This window comes from Dermacentor albipictus, chromosome 1, assembly GCF_038994185.2.
Source record: "Dermacentor albipictus isolate Rhodes 1998 colony chromosome 1, USDA_Dalb.pri_finalv2, whole genome shotgun sequence".
Taxonomy (NCBI): domain Eukaryota; kingdom Metazoa; phylum Arthropoda; class Arachnida; order Ixodida; family Ixodidae; genus Dermacentor; species Dermacentor albipictus.
This window is the reverse complement of record NC_091821.1, coordinates 377369877-377386864: the sequence shown is the minus strand read 5'-3', so window position 1 is coordinate 377386864 and position 16988 is coordinate 377369877. Positions and strand designations below refer to the sequence as shown.

General features: G+C 46.6%; 1 protein-coding gene across 1 annotated transcript in view; it reads left to right on the top strand.

Moving 5' to 3' along the window:
• Positions 1 to 16988, top strand: part of LOC135901778 (neural cell adhesion molecule 1-like) — a 159070-nt gene that overhangs the window by 113072 nt on the left and 29010 nt on the right. Inside the window, exons 3-4 of the mRNA XM_065431636.2 lie at positions 6561 to 6671; positions 15187 to 15393. Of these exons, the coding sequence (XP_065287708.1) occupies positions 6561 to 6671; positions 15187 to 15393 (318 nt within the window). The remainder of the gene's footprint in view (positions 1 to 6560; positions 6672 to 15186; positions 15394 to 16988) is intronic.

Genomic DNA, 16988 nt, shown 5'->3' with positions numbered 1-16988 from the left:
GCTGCGCTCTCCGCGTGTGCTCGGCGGGGCGGAGGTAATCGGGCTAATGCAAGAAAAAGCAGCCACTTCCGCGTTTCCCCGCCATGACAGAAAGGGAACGTCGACGAAGAATGCCGCAAAGCTGATCGTCGACGAGGTCTCAGCTTTACTTTGCGAAATAAGAAGCACGTTCGCCTTTACTTTGCATCGCAGCTGCCGTTGTCGGAGCAAACTATACCCCGTGGAAGAACGAGAGGCACATGGCAGGTGTCGACGCGCGTAAGATAGCCACGTTTATTATCGTTAGGTTTCCCGTGTTGCCACTACGTTGGTATAACGGCATCCGATTAAGTATCGAACTGCAGCACAGTCGGCCTTCTAGAGTGGTAATAATGTTGGTCAGCTGGCCTGTATTTGGTAACCAAGTTGATTTACCGAAATGTTGGTGCTCATTCATTGGGCTGCTTCTTGCACTCATTCCTGACAAAGCCAGCTGTCGTCCAACCCTCAACTACAACACGCCGATTTAACAGCAGCATTTGCTCCCTATAGAAGAGAGAGAGAGAGGGGAGCCAGAATACCGCTCTCGCTGAATGGATCATAAAAACTTAGTTACATTAACTTACTCTCCCGGAAGCATGTGTAATCGATTCAATTAGGAATGCAAGATGATCAGTATATTTCGACACTTGCAGTACATTATATTGCCACGAGTGGGTCATAAGGTCGTAGACATGAATATTTCTGTGCTCGCAAAATATTTCGGAACGTAGCCTTTCCAGCAGTTAATCAAACGGCCACATGTCTTCGCTTCTAAATTAATTTGTTACATAGGAACGGTATCGTCTTTTCGTATACCATTAAAAAGACAACATAAGGTGAAAAATTCATGGGACACGGGTTCCACGGCAAATATGACGTTATACTCAGTTAAGGCAGTACGCTTCTATTCATTCCCACTTCGTACGTCGTAATGGCTACAACCCATTAAAACAATAAAATCGAGGCTATGCGCCCAGGTTATCGTGACAGTTCAGCTTCTCGCAAATACAGTGTCCCGTAAACATTTCTGAATGACTGTACGTATTTTCCGTATACCTGAACAGATATGCTGTGCCATTTGTTTCCGCGGGCGAGCACCACCACTACTGAAGATTCGCAGAGCAGCAGTTGCGCGGTCGATGTATCTTTATTTTTTCTTGTTCACTTATCACTTTCAACTTTTCTGACTTCATCCGCATCCTTCATTATGTATACGAATACTTTCAGAAGCATCAAGTATCAAAGTGTTAATTCTAAATGATTCACATCGGTTTTCCGAGACACTCAAATAGGTCGTGAACTGTTGAATGAAAGGGCACCTCCCGGGAAGGCTTCTATGTCCGTAGGCTCTCTCTCTCTCTCTCCCTTTGTAGCCTCTGACGCAGTCGAGCAGACCATGGGCAATATCGGAGATCGTTGGTCGAATTGCGCGTTCAGTTAGCGTTCAGTTTTGACTCATGTGATTGGCCTCGGCCGCGCCAAGTCATCAGCCGCACCTGGCGATCTCGCCCCATGTTACTTTGAGGGAGCGAACGCAAAGGTCAGCAGAGAAGAGCAATAAAGCATTGTGAAAAATTTTTCGACTAGATGAAACTGACGCTCAGACAGCGCTACATTTTTACAGTGGAGCTATTAGAACATCGCTCGGTTTCTCTTGACGTTCGCAGCTTCACCGAGCTGGGGGAGAGACAGCTGATAGAGAGTGAAAGCAGAGTATAAAAAGAGCATCGTGCAACATAGCGACGCCGCAAGGTGGGGTGGAGCGTAGCGGGGGAGAAGGAGCGGCGCGCACGCGAGCGAGGAACGCGGCCCGGATGCGTGCTGTTGTGCCATTACCACCAGCCCGGATTCCGAATCTACAAGATGCAGAATTTATCCTGTGAGCGCCCTTTGGACAAACCCGGGGCTGCGCCGAAGGGACAGCGCCCTTATTTTCCCTTGACAAGTCAAGATGCTGAGCCGTCAGGCAGCGGTGTCCTGCGGAGAAGCATCGGCGAGCGACATGTCCAAACGTGCAACCAAGTGCTAGACAGCCCGGCGCCGTACCTCCTTTTGCCTGGAGGTCACCCCGCGCGGCAACTTTAAACCGGGTGGCCAGCGCGGTCGCTGGTTGGACCTCTCGGACGACCGTCGAGTGCTGGCTTTGTATTGGGCCGTTTGAGTGACAATTAATGGTTTCTCGGGGGATTATAAGCCCCGACGCCGCCGCCTGGAAAACCGGATCGACCGACCCATCGGGAGCCCAGTGCCGCTCTCGAGTGGAGTGAGATGTGTCACGCATTGCAGTCTCGCCGGACGTCGCCGTGCGGGAACAGTCGCGTTTGCTGTGAGCTCTCAGCCCCCGTGCCGATCCAATCTTGTCCTGTATAATGACCTGTATATAGTGTATAAAATCCCTTTCGTTATTCTCACCGACGCCTGACTCGGAGTCTTCGCTACCAACGCTCTGTCACGAAACGGGTGACGAGCGCTATGGGACCGCCTCAAAGTCGTAATAGTGGTCGCAGCGGTGCAAAGTCGTAACAGTGCCCTCTCCTGTGGCGCGCGAGGCAGGAGGGTCAGGCGAGAAAGTAGGGACATTCTTCTCTGGCGGCTGCTAGGGTTCGATGTCCTCTTGGCTCGCCGCACATTAGAGAGAACCGCGGGGTCTACTACGGCGTTGCCCACGCGAATCGCGGAAGTCGTAGGAGACGCCTTTCGCGGACGCCGTAAGGACGCGTTGCCGGCGCTCGCGTGTGTCTTGTGTTCGGCTTGGCACTACTTTACTGGCCTTCCCCAGCTCCTCTGGTCTCTGGTGTTTGCGATAACAGAGCCACATATAATTTTTTTCTTCATTTGGGAAATCTGGAGAACAAAACAATCGATGGAAAAATAGAGTACTGAGTCTTCTTGAATTATATTATTTCTTTGGCGCGTTTCACTGAGGCAGCACTTCAAAAGGTGTTTTGATTTTAGCAAACGGGATCTGTATCTTCGCGTGTGCGTGCGTGTGCGTTTGTATGTGTGGGCGTGTGTGTGTGTGTCTGTGTGTGCGTGTTCGCGTATGTGGGGGTGTTTATTATGCGAAGCATATTACGAGGGCTCAACCCAGCTCCTCAGGCGCGGCGGTGACCATGAAATCACGTGACACCGTGACGTCACGACAGAGGAGAAGTGGCTTTGGCTCAACTCTTGCAAGACGGGCTGGGTGGGAATCGAACCAGGGTCTCCGGAGTGTGGGACGGAGACGCTACCACTGAGCCACGAGTACAACGCTTCAAAGCGGTACAAAAGCGCCTCTAGTGAATGCGGTGTTGCCTTAGAAACGCGCTGTTTCTAAGGCGTGCGTCTATTGCTCAGGCGCACATTTCGTTGCCGCGCCGAACGCTGCTTTGCTCGACGCTCACCGCGTCCAATGCGGGGCGCGTAGTCGCTGCCCTGTAGCCCATTGTCTTACACCCCTTGGCGGGTCGACGGGAACGCTGTCGCGTTCCACTCTTGAAGGCGAAGAAGTAATGCATGAGTTGTTTCTTCGTCTAGCCGAACCAAATATAGCCAAGCAACAGCAGTTCACCAGGCTAAACAGTGGTTCAACAACTAAAATAAAGGCTAGTATGCTTCGCATCCTGGGCTTAACCTTACCTAAGCCACAGCCATTTTTTTTTTGTTCATAACCACTGAATATACTGCCTACATAGTCAGCAATATATATATATGAATGAAATGACTTAACTGAAACAGTTTTTACGGCCGTTTCACAAGAAGAGTGTCAAATAAGAACTGTTCTTGCGCGAGACGTCAATCAAGCAGCGGCCAACATACGCCGCAAATTGCAGTGTTTCCTTGCTTCAAGTGTACGCCTAGTGATCACAAAAGGTTCGGACTACAAAGTGCAAAAATAATTTGAAAATATGAAATGCGAAGCGCAGGTGGTTCCTTTAATAACGACGTTGCAACAAAGGCTAAAACTTGGAAAGATACGTTTGAACGGAAGATCGTCGATTAAAAGCGCTTTCGTGACAAAATAAAGTGTAGAAATGCACAGGCACACTATCTCATTGCAAAACAATTCTCCACGCCTCATTACTGCAAAAGAAGGTCTGATCATGTCCCATCGGGGAACACCACTGGTCGTTGAGCTGGGTGTGCTAGCGATAAACGGGCTTCGGCGCCTGTAAATTGTTTCCCGTGTTCTCAGCGGCAGCCCTATGCTCGCGAAAAGCAATGATGGTGTTAATTCACTAGAGGCACAGCAATTTTTCTTCGTCTTTCCTCGTGGGCACTTTGCTGCATGGGCTGGAAAAAAATATGGAACTCAGGAACGTTCAGGCGTACATATACCAAAGCTTAGCAAGAACGTCATCCTGCTGTGATACGTCTAAATGGGGATAAGTTGGGTTATTATATTTGTAACGGACGAAGGGACGGGGGGGGGGGGGGCGCAAGTTTGCCCAGTTTTACGGAAAGGTCATGCTCTCATTGGGCTCTGGTACATTTAAAACATACTTCATTTTCCAGATTTCGGCCTTTCGTCATTGTTGCGTCAATTCCCTTTGCTGCGGACGATACGGAGAATCAAATATTCAAGTCGGAGAGGGTACGGCGACTTCAGTCGTTCTCATAACAGTGTGCAATTTTAAATGCAACAAAAGACAGGATTCTGCATCGATGGCTTTCTGGCTGCATATGGTGTTTCCCAACTGCATTTTCAGGAATTATCTATGAGTATTCATCTCCAAACTTGGGAAAATCACTGGCTAAACTGCTACAGTATAGCTGTAAGATAAATTAGGAGAGAAAATGAAAGGAAATGTAATGTAAGTTTCGTAGCACACTAACAATGCTTCAATAAGCCTACGAAACATGCCGCTGCACGCAGGAGTGTATTCTATGTAGTCTGCAATGCTTATTTTGCAGCTCGGCTTTTGTGTGGCTACGTGCCCACTACATGGCTTGCGAGCGTCTCTTCAACATCTTTATCAGACGCCATCACCTCGGCGACTCAAGAAAACTGTTGCGCGATTCATGTAGGTACTTAAAGGCCACTAAAAACTTTGGCGAGTGTTTTACAAATATAATTTTTGCCTCATATATATTCCATTATTGCGCAGCTCAGAGCTAACCGATTCAAGTGATAACGTAGACGGGTAGACTTACACTAGCTAACCTCCCTGTCTTTCCTCCCCTTTTGTCTCTCTCTAAGAAGGGACGTGGCCGGGACAATAACATTCCCGAAACGGAAAAGAGTTTGAATAGAATTGCAACATTATTCCAGTAGTGTGATTTCTCTTCGAACACCTAATTTGCCCTCTATCTTGCATATGCCGATGCATTCCGCATTCATGCCACCAGTACTGTACTTACGCGCGTTTTTCTTAAACAGTCTTTCAAAATTTAACTGCAGCAGCCACAGCTTTAAGTTTCGGCACTGAGATAAAATGTTGTGTAATAACGCCGTGCCGCTTTACATTTGTTTTCTTTCTCCGTTATGCTTCTCGTCGGTGGTGAGCAAAGCCTTCATGTGCACGTGGTTGTTTACGCAAACATAACGGAATGTGAACCGATTTATTTCTTTTACTGCATAAGTTCATAAAAGAGCCCGTAGAGGAAAGCAACCATTGTAATTTATTTGAGCGTGATGGCAGGTGAATGGTCATTGGCCGTGTCATACACTACTAAGTTTGTAACAAACTCCCGAAATGTACAGGAATATCGTTGCGCAGACTGCAAAATAACGGCGGAAAAATAACGGGAAACATCAACGCTACAGTTTCAAGGCATATTGTGAAACAAAAAAACTCAAATATATGCATCTTCTGGCCAAGAGGGGCTACGTATACAAGTATGGAAAACGTTTTGTGAACGACGTCAAGAAAACAGGTCCGTCAGATGCAGCAAAAATAAATATCCACTGCTTGCAGAATGCTGAGCGGTTCAAATGCGACAATTGGGCCGCACGCCAGCCGGTACTCTTGCACCGCACGGTCAGGGCTGGGTGGTCGCTGGAAGGCCAGATACAATTGCAATGCATTCCAAACGATCTCGCGCTGATCATGTAACAAAATGCATCAGCTCGGTGCCCGCAGTGCCCATTGGGGGTGCGGAAAGCGCCGGTAGCCATGTGCTAAAAAGTATCGGGCTTTAATCACTATGTTTAGTGATTAAACGCAAAGCTTTCACCGGTTGTCGAAAGCTTTAACTTATTAATCCCCTTCCGCGAGGCTTCCGGGAGGCTCACGCTATTGTATGTTCCACTTTTCCTCGTTTTTCCGTAATTCCCACACCTTGATGAGTCTGCGTGCAGCCGTTTTATCTGTTTCAATAACCGTTAGGCACCCACCCAACACCTATTACAAGTCATTACGAGGCGCACTTGAGCTTCATAAAACAAACGTTTTCGCTGCAATGTTAATCGACAACGAAACATGGTAAAACAATGAGATTGAGAGTACTTAGATGTCTCGTAAGTATGAAATAACTTATTTAGCTTGTGCTTCCTTGCTGCACTCTTTTTTTTTCCTTGACTGTCTTCATTACTTGCGTATATATCTTTTCTGCAGTACCTCCGGAGACGCCCGTCATCAGAGACAGGTTTGGCAACAAGGTTGGAAGAGTGGCCGGTCCTTATCGAGAAGGCGAATCACTGATGCTCACATGCGAAGTCAGTGGCGGTGAGTATCTTCCACATGTGAGAACACTAAAGTTTCATATTAAGCTGCTTACACAGCAAGGATAAGATACTTTATAAAATCTTCGAAAGCTCCACCGTTAGGTATGGCGACATTTACGTGGAAGATTTCCTCATGGTGCAATTATTTGGTTAGTTACACAATACAAAGACACTGTAAGCCTAAGAATTAAACAGATGAGAAATGGTAACAAGGTTTAAGAAACCATGGTTCTTGTTTGTTACCATGCGCGAAGCAAAATGAATCAAAAGGTGCAATAAAGGCAGGCGCAAGGATTAAAGAAAGCCTATAGCATTGACAGCGTCTGTGCCATCAATCAGAAGCCCATTGAAAAGAATGGAAAATACGACGCCGTCGATGCAGCCGTATTGTGTAACCACCGTCCTAAAATCATCTTTTCCGGCATCTGCCGAAAGTGCCAACATGCAAGAAACAAAAGCGCATCGGTGATGTTGCATCCCTCACCTTAAATGCAACCTATGGTCACGCCGCTTCCTTCAGAGCTTTCTTTTTTTTTCATACTCGTTGAGGGCGAGCTGTATAGTGAAGTATTGTATGGTTGTATATTCATGTAATTGTATATTCATGTAAACTTATTTGCGGCCGGTGGCAACCATGTATTAATTTCATGTATATGAAACTAACTTAATTAATACTTTAGAAAAAGCGCCATGGTTTGCTTAGAAAATTTGATCAGTCGCTAATTAAGATGTATTCCCGTACAGCTCAACACAGATTAAGATGCATGGGCTGGTTTGAAACCCGCACAGCCGGTCACAAAAAAAAAAGAATGTAAATGTGACAAGTGGACAGAACAAATGCGTAGAGGCGTAAGGACGTCAGTCTTCATAAATTTCTGATTGTGAGTGTACGCCGTAGTAATCACTGGCTTTTTTACAACGTCGCTTTACAACGGCTTCATTGCATTCACGCGGAAACGGTGGTAGGCTTGGTGTCAAATAAAATAATATTTCAAGAAATTTTCATCCCTGTGCATACTTGCCAGGTCCCTCGTAGGCTCGGCAAATTTATTTCGCGTTTCATCGAAACCACGGCAGCTACTTTTGCGCACCTCAAGACCATGCTCTAGCCATTTTGTAACTACACACTGCTGTAGTTTGCACTAGCTTTCGCCCAGTTCTACAACATCATCGGCGGAAAAATTAATACTGCTTTACATTGATTATTCGGCTCTGATGAAATATGTGACATGCCTAATAATTTATCAGTTGCATATTCGAAAATGAAAAAAAAGGAAAAAAAATACAAAACAAAAATGTGACGTTGTGGCGTACGACAACCCGAGACGGCGCAGCGGGTTTTTAGGGGAAGCTGTAGAGGAGGGCGCAGGTTTAACTCTGACCACCTGGGGTTCTTTAATGTGCAACCAAAGTACGGCGCGCGAACTTTTTTGCATTACGCCTTTGTCTGTATGCGGCTGCAGCGGCCGGGAGTCGAACCCGTGATCTCGTCCTCAGCGGAGCAACACCATATATAGCATGGTACACACTGCAGCATATAGATACACATGGACAAGGACAAGCTGCACCACACACTACGCTGAGTTCCAAACAGGCACACGAGGCCGCGATGTTCTCCGAGCAGGGAAAGAAAGCGACCCTCGTTCTACGAAGGGAATCCGTATTTCGCGTGAGCGTACTTTCTCTCATTCCTGCAGTCATCTTTTATGTAATTATTCTCCTATTGTTTAACTCCTTGTTTATTTTATTGCTTGTCTAATTGTTTATCTTATCTTTAGCCCACTTCGATACCGCACAATTACGTTACATTATTAAATGACTGTTTTATTTCGCATCTTCTTCACTAGGATCCGTTCCCTCCAAGTTCCGGTACCTAACTGATTACGCGCCTCTCCAAACGCCTATATAGTTATGTCGGGTAATGTAGTTATCCGCTCCGTGCCGCGCTATACCTGTGCGAGTTGGCACTGAGCCAGCTGTTCCGATGACGTCATCCACAGCACCGCTTGCCTATTCTTGTCTAGATGTTCCCTCATCTGCCGTGACAGCGGTGCCGCTGACTTCATTCTTAACGCTGTGCCTGCTTTTAACGCCGAGCTTCATGCACCCGCATCGCGAATCTTCAAAGTGGGGGCATCTACGCTCACGCACAGAAGTCTACAAGCGAGGAAACAACACGGCTGAGATAATACGCACATAAAGACAGAGCAGCCAAGAACGGGCTGCATCACACAAGATACTTACACGTGAGTATGACGTACACGTGGCAAATAACATATGCACATAAATGTGCAAGTGTTTCGGATCTATTTCCGCCGGTCTAGCGAATCAATGTTATTATCTCCAATATTGATCAATCGGGAATCCATATTATTGAGGAACCCACAGCAATGTTAGTTCTGCTCGTAAAGAGATCGTAAGTGAGAAGTACCGACTTGTATGTGTGCTGTGCCATGATAGCTGCAACAACAACAACAACAACAACAACAACAACAACAACAACAACAACAACAACAACAACAACAACAACAACAACAACAACAACAACAACAACAACAACGAAAACAACAACAACAAAAACAACAACAAGAACAAGAACAACAACAATGGCAAAAAAGAAACGCAAAGCAATACTAGTTACACAGAAAGAAAACACCTTTTCCGGAGCTAGCAGCAATTGCCAGGAAATGCGGAATGCTATAAAAACTAGTATTAAGGTCATTAAGCCAGTTCTACCGAAAGCGACTGCACGCTACAGAAAGCGAAACTGGCTACCATCTTGAAGACGATGGAGAGAGAAAGAGAAAAAAAAGAAACATTAGGATGTAGCTGTCCGCGACCAGCAAAGTAATAGCCGGATTTCTTTCGCGACACGTAACGCATATCTGCCGCCACGGTTTCCGGTCACTGCTATAATACGATCCCTTTTATCGGCTATCTCTATGATCTTCACACACACACACACACACACACACACACACACACACACACACATATATATATATATATATATATATATATATATATATATATATATATATATATATATATATATATATATATATATATATATATATATATATATATATATATATATATATATATACCAGAGACTCTTCTTCCGAGACAGACGCATCGCCATGAGTCAATTGGTCCAGTATCTCGCTCGCTACTCCAGCAGTTGTATGTAAAATACCCCATCCATCTTGGGGACATGGACATTGTGGAAACTAATAACTTTGCCACAGCATATTGCATCCCATCTCTTGGTATGGTCTGGCGTTCAGTTAGAGTCACTTTCAGCTTTTCACACATATATATTCGCCATTCTTGTTCACCTCCTTTTTCTCTCTCTCCCTCTCCATTGTTGTTGCTTTTGCTGTTGACCGAATTACCGGCACCTGTCACAATAAACGCCTTGGGATAATACAGTTTACGCATATATCATTAAATTTCTGCAAAGGTGCTTATGGGGAACGTTTTATGCGAATGCTCTCCGTCCCGCTTCGTTCTTTTTATTCTGCCTAATTCAGACAGCGGAAATGGCTTCGATATTCGTGTCAAGGCGTAAGTGAATTGTAAAATTGCAAACGCACGCCGTCGAAGGATATTTGGTGTAAGTTACCAGACTTGACATCCTTATCGACCATCACTTCCGTATCATTACAATGTGCAGAGAGTGAAGGAGTACGACAATAACACGAACTTTATATTTGTCTACAAGAGCGTATGTATTTGCCGTTGGTGACAAAACTTTCCTGATTTTGCTTTTCCATTGCTTACTTTCTGTGAGTGAATTCAGCATATTCAGGTGTCGCACTTAAGGTAAAGCCATGACTCTGTTTTCTGTCCTCACGCAGCTCCATTAGTTCTATTTGTTCCCTTAACTGCGGAAGTCGGTAATACAAATGTAATGCCATATTAGACGTGGTATACACGTATAGATTTCTGACCACGTAAGGTCTATTTATTTGATTTCGTGGCTCCCGGTCGTCAACCTTTTCTTTGACATAGCTCTTCTGTGCGTCGAGGAAGTCTAATACCCGCTCCCTCAACCGTATATTCTACGCGATAGACACGTACCGTAGAAAGATTGAACCCGATGAGCTTTCGTCCGCGCTGCCTCTTTTTCGTCGAGGGCCAACAGGCCGTGTCGACACATGGCTGCGTAAAACGGCCTCGAGGGACACATTGACCGCAGCACGGTAATGCCACGAAACCTAGTGCGGGACTACGAACCAATATTTCGTATGGGCGTTCTCTTCCAGTGTTTCTTCAATTATTCAAACATTCGGCCCTGATGACGCCGATAAAGCCTTTGTCAGGAAGTTGGCTCGAGGACCGGCCATAAAACGCTCCTTCTGTTAAAGAAAACAAGAGAAAGAAAACTGTATGTCAGCACACCACAGCAACCAATACTGCACGAGTGAGACATGAGCGCAACAAACAAGCAACACATAACTGCAAGCACAATTCAAGGCAAGAGCGTGTCATCGATCGCATATATAGGCTTAAACGGCCTCGTTATGGCGGCGCAACGCTTGGTTTTTCCCTCGCGAAGCCACTGGCGTCAAATTCCGCTGTCCACTTCTTCCACTTCAACGTGCCTTTTGAGAAGCGGCTGGATGCCCCCCCCCCCCCTCTCCCGCTTCGGTTTTGTTCCTTCCTGTTCAATGGCGGGGCTCAGTGCACCGCGAAGTTCCAGCCTTCCAGCGCAGCAGGAACGTTCGTTAATAGCAATTACCGGGGGCGCAGCTGGTCGCGCATTCTCAAGCAGTCATGCACGGTAATATAGGAACGCCTCCCACACTCTTTGCTTTCACTGGCCTTCTTTGACATGCCGATAGGGCTGCAGCGCGTGCCTATGCGCTGCGCTGTCGCCCGCTGTCGCCTGCCGGCCTATTGTCATCCGTCAGGCTTGCCCTGATCGAGTGGAAACCTTAATACCGAAGTATGGTTAATGAAACTCCTCACTCACTGAGCACTTCGTGACGTTCAACGTTAGCAATGGGAAATGAACGTCGCCTCACTGTTCACGCGTATAATTACTGCGGCTTAAAACGATAGAGGCAACGGCGCTCCCCTTCCTTTCATCGGCTCATATCATTCCGCTGCAGTAATTAAGATTTATAAGACTCCATAAACAAAATTGATAACGGTTTTATTAAGCACCCACTGGAACACAACATTTGTATCAACTGTAGGTTGAGGAGGGCAGTAAGTGTCGCTCTCTTGCTGTGCATAGACCGATTTCACAGCGTGTAATCGGTGTCGCTTTAATGATGACAGTTGTCCTCGCAGCTTTCCGGCTGTACGTAGGGTTGCACGCAACATTTAAGGGAATGCCGAGGACAATGCCGTTGGAGAAAGTTTAAGGGAAACTGTGGTGGAGCGTCTCCTAAACCCAACACCTGCTGATTATCATATCTCGGTTTTTTGACGTAGAAAGCCATTCAGACTAATCATGATGCGAACACACCATGCTTCATACCACGGTTGCCCTTCAACCCGGTAAGGATTACTACAACCAGCATTCTTTGCGACAGTGATGGCGTAGTTGAATTGGTCATGAAATAGGCCTAGGGCACCTGAAACTGTAAGATATAGAAACATTTCTGTGTTAACAATTAAAGTGTCTCCACTGTGAGCGTTTATGCCGATGCGTTCGGTTAGTTGTTCTCAGTTGTTATTGGGCGTAGCCCTATAAGGCTTACGTATTTCGTGTTCCATCTGTGGACGCTCGTGTCCAAATTTGCGTACCTTATTTCAGGTAGCGTGCATACGTTACTCTTCGCTATGATCTTTTTCTTCAGTGCTTCATGCATATTTGGAGGCTCACCTTTCGTTGAGAAGAGCCTGATGGCGTTACTTAGTGGCTTTCTGCAGGTGTACATAACTCCCTCACTCACTTTATACAGGATGTTCAAAATTAAGCTTAATGCTTTTCTTAAAGCTTGGCACTGGGAGGCACGCGAAGACAACCTGTGCAAATCAGTTATGCGGCCAGGGGGGCACAAAGTGAGATTATAATTATCGCTGTCAGGCAGCCCAAGTAAATAAAATTGAATAAATAACTTTTTGTTGACTGCAGTAAGTGGATATGTTTGTATTGAAAAGTTAGAGGCAGTCGTGTTTCTACACAGTATCAGTTGGAAGAATCCTTCTAGCGTGCCTGTGCTCCGAGATATCCGACTCGAAATTTTATTTGTAGTTCGCATGATTACGCATGCAAGAGAGTTAGGACTGGCGCAAGACTCCTCCCTAATCGGACATGGCTGTTGGTGCGGCGTTTAGCCTGAAAACGGGGCCGAGGCATTGGCAAAGCTGGTAACTGTCCCCCTTCACCTCTCTGCTGGCGAAATAAAAAAAATGGCTGTGGCTTAGCTAAGGTTAAGCCCAGGATGCGAAGCATACTAGCCTTTATTTTAGTTGTTGAACCACTGTTTAGCCTGGTGAACTGCTGTTGCTTGGCTATATTTGGTTCGGCTAGACGAAGAAACAACTCATGCAGGCGAGTGCACGAGCTGAGACCCGGCTATGTAGCTACGCGGCCGCAAGCGAGCGCACGAGTTGAGCCTCCGCATTTGCAGCTGTTATGACGTCATATGGTAGCTACGCGGCCGCGCGCGGCGCAGCAAGGAAGAGCGTGGTTGTGCGGCTAGTATGCTTCGCATAAAAATCGAAGAGCCCGGAACCGCTGTCGTAACATGCGACCGCGGAGCCTGTAATGATGGCGGCAGCTTACATGCCGAGATAACGGTGCGAGCGGAGAAGCCGGAGGGCAGTGCGCGTGCATAATGGTGACTAGACGAGCGGGCATGGTCCTTGCTCGGGCTACGTAAATAAAGCGACTGCTGATTTTAAAGTGTTGTAAGTTTATTTGAAATCAAGAGCAACAACTGCAAGGCACACCGCGCTTTCATATCTTGATTTCGCCCACAGAGAGGAGAAGGGGAACAGTTATCATCTTTGCCAACGCGTCCACCCCGTTGCCAGACTAAACGCCACACGCAACAGCCGCGTCACGCGAGGGAGGAGTTTTGAGCCGATCCTCACTCTCTTAAATGCGTAATCATGCGAACGACAATTAAAAATTGGAGTCTGGTATCTCGGAGCACAGACACGCTTGAAGAATTCTTCGAACGGATAATGTGTAGAAAGACGACTGCTTCCAACTTTTCAATACAAATACACCCAATTATTGCAGTCAACAAAAGTTAATTCTTTAAATTTAGTTAATGAGGCTGCTAACAGCGATAATTATCATCTCACTTTGTGTCCCCCTGGCCATACAACTTATTTACACAGGTGGCCCTCGCGTGCCTCCCAGTGCCTAACGTTAGGAAAACCATAAAACTTAATTTTGAAGACGTGGTATACCAGTGAAATAAATAATGAACAAATCAGTAAATTCGTAACTTTATCACTCAATGGAAAAATAAGTTGAGCAATTTACCCAGCAAATTAAGATGCAGAAGGAGGCTCCCTTAGAGTCTTGTGCTCCAAAGCCTCCTCTTGTATCTTGATTTATGCATTACCCTTAATAACTTAAAACGTGGCGCTGAATTAGCCAATCAACGACAGATGGGCAGTACGTGAGCAAGTTTATATGGCAACTTTCAATATAATTTTTACTAGCAGCTTAGTGGCAGCACTATTTCACGAATCCTCTTGTCTGAAGCCTCTTCTGTGTCATGTGGGCCTCATCGATGTGTCATCGCGCAATATTTACTCACCGTTGTTATACTTAGTTTTCGCACTGATTCGTGCTCTCTTATGTGCCACGGGTGTGCAATTTGTCTAACCACGCAAAAAAAAGAAAGAGAAAAACTGAATGCGGACAAAAAAACCAAGAAGTGCGGATCCAAATTTACGAAGGTAACGCCTGTCATTCGTTAACTACGCGCTTGATCGATCCACATTGACGTGCCGCAAGAATCATAAAGGCTTCACCAGGCATGTAGTATCTTCGTCTTGCTAGCACAACTTGAACACGTGCGTCTGGAGTGGTGACTGACATCCAAGAACACGTACGATGGGTGGTATCGTGTGCAAGAGAGACCTGAACTCATCTTGGGAGGTCCTTCCAATGTTAGTTTTAGGTGAATAATTTTTCTAACCATAGGCCTTTTACAAAACACAAGGTCCCGGGAACATGGCCTCGTACGTGCGCAACGTACGAAGCTACGAAAGCGCTACTGCGCTTCGTGAGATCTAACACCCGATATGACCGGTTCTGATTGACTTATAGATGAGCGCTTGTGCATGTGGGTGCACACTGTGAACTTTTCTTTTCTCCTTTTTCCCATCTTTCAGTCCCCCTTTCCTTCTTCCCCTGCGAAGGGAAGCCAACCGAGCTCAGCCTGGTTGTCTTCCCTGCATTTTTTTATCATTCCTTCCTCTTTATATGGACACAGACTATGTTCTTCTGCGCCAGTGTCAGACTCTCGTCGCAGTATGAATTACCCTCACTGCCACGCACGTGTTTCTAAGGATTGCTCTCGTGTTTTTTGCAGGCGTGCCAGAACCGACGGTGACGTGGTGGCGAAACAGCACAAAGCAGCTTCACCACACGGTCGACAGCTCGTCGCCCGGGGTCACCCGGTCGACAATGGAGCTGGCGCAACTGCACCGGCACGATCTCAACGTTTCGTTTGTGTGCAAGGCGTCCAATCACAACGAAACCTACGTGGTCACGAGCAGTGTCACGATCGACCTATACCGTGAGCGCAGCCACACATTTTTAAAGCGGTGCTTTTAGAACGAAGCTTTCAGGCACTCATTCCTGCGGCGAGTGTCGGCGTCGGCAGTGTAATCGAGCGAACGAACACAGCGAAAGATGAAGTAACTAAAGTGGAGCGAGAGATGAAAGCTGCGAACGGAGCAGTCCAACGGGAGCGGCCTCTTCAGTTACGTACGCGCGGGAAACTGGTGTCATGCGAACCCACCCGGCAGCTCGATCCGCTCTCGTATCTGGTCTTAGCAGGATCGCTCGTTCCGTACTATCGTCTGCTCGCGTCCGCTCTCGCTCGCACTTGTTTGGTCTGCTGGGTTTTGTCTCGTTCGCAGTTGTTTCTATTGTCATGTTTTGCGATTGCTTTAGAGCGCAGCTTAAGGCGCGTTCACATTGACACATACGGTGTCTGGGCATCGCTGAACCCAGTTCAGTGCCGGCAACATCCGCCGGAATAGCCCTTTCCACACCGATCGGTTCCGGACTGATTTTTGCGGCAGCTGCCACCGGATTACCTCACCGCGAATCAATTGGAGCACGAGTTAGAAATTCGAAAGACGCCAGCCAAGTACGACGTGCTCGTCATATTGCAGCCTTAAAAATACGTCGCGACATCGGAAATGCTCATCGAATCGATGGGCAACCATCCCGTCCTTTTCGACAAGCGTCACGTAAAGCACAAGGACAAGGTGTTAAAGGATGATCTGTGGAATAAGATCGGTCACGAACAGCCGCTAGTGTTGTCTCTTCAGTTAATACTTTTGCGCGTCATGCGTCGCCAGAAATGTGCTTGGCAGTCATCCTATAGCAGTACTGCCTCTTCTCCCCTTGTTTTATCACCGTCGTCGCAAACAGTAATGAAGAGGCTGAAAAAAAAGAAAAAGACATGCGAACTCTACGCGATCAGAGAAAATTGCGCAGTTTGGAACTGCAGGAACACCCGTGATATCCCGCACTTGCTTTCTTCAAACAGTGCAGTGTTTTAGGAATGGACGAGTCGAGCGAGGCGCTATGAGAGTGCAGAAGAACCAAGTAATCACCAACAAGCTGGTGGTTTAGCATTTAAAAATAAGTCTCGTTTGTCTCTCGAGGGGTTAGTATACCTGTTGTTATGTTACCTGTAATCTACGTTGGTTTCCTGAATTGCGAAGTGCTTATTCATTAAAGCGCTGGCTGCATTTATGTAACAGACGGAAATGTCTTCAGCTAATTGGGCTCTCAAGTGGCCCAAGCTTTTCGCTTCGTTTATGATTACTTGGTTCTTCGGTGCTGTGCAATGCACTGTAATGGTTATACTTGGTTTTACTGCTAACAGTTCTTCTTTAATGTCGTTCCGCCATGTCCGAATCATTCGGCTACCTTCGGTGCGTTTGCCGACGTTCGTATGTATCGCCTTATCTCTTGCAAAAGCTTGCGCTCTCCGCCTCTATTTAGAAAACGTTGGTTATCGTGTGCAAGCGTAATAGCTGGTCTGTGGGCTCTCGCGAGACACAGGAGCCGACTATGTGTATATTGTGCATGTATTAGGCCCTGATTTATTGTTCCTTCACACAGAACAGACATGCCATCACTAGCAACACTGTG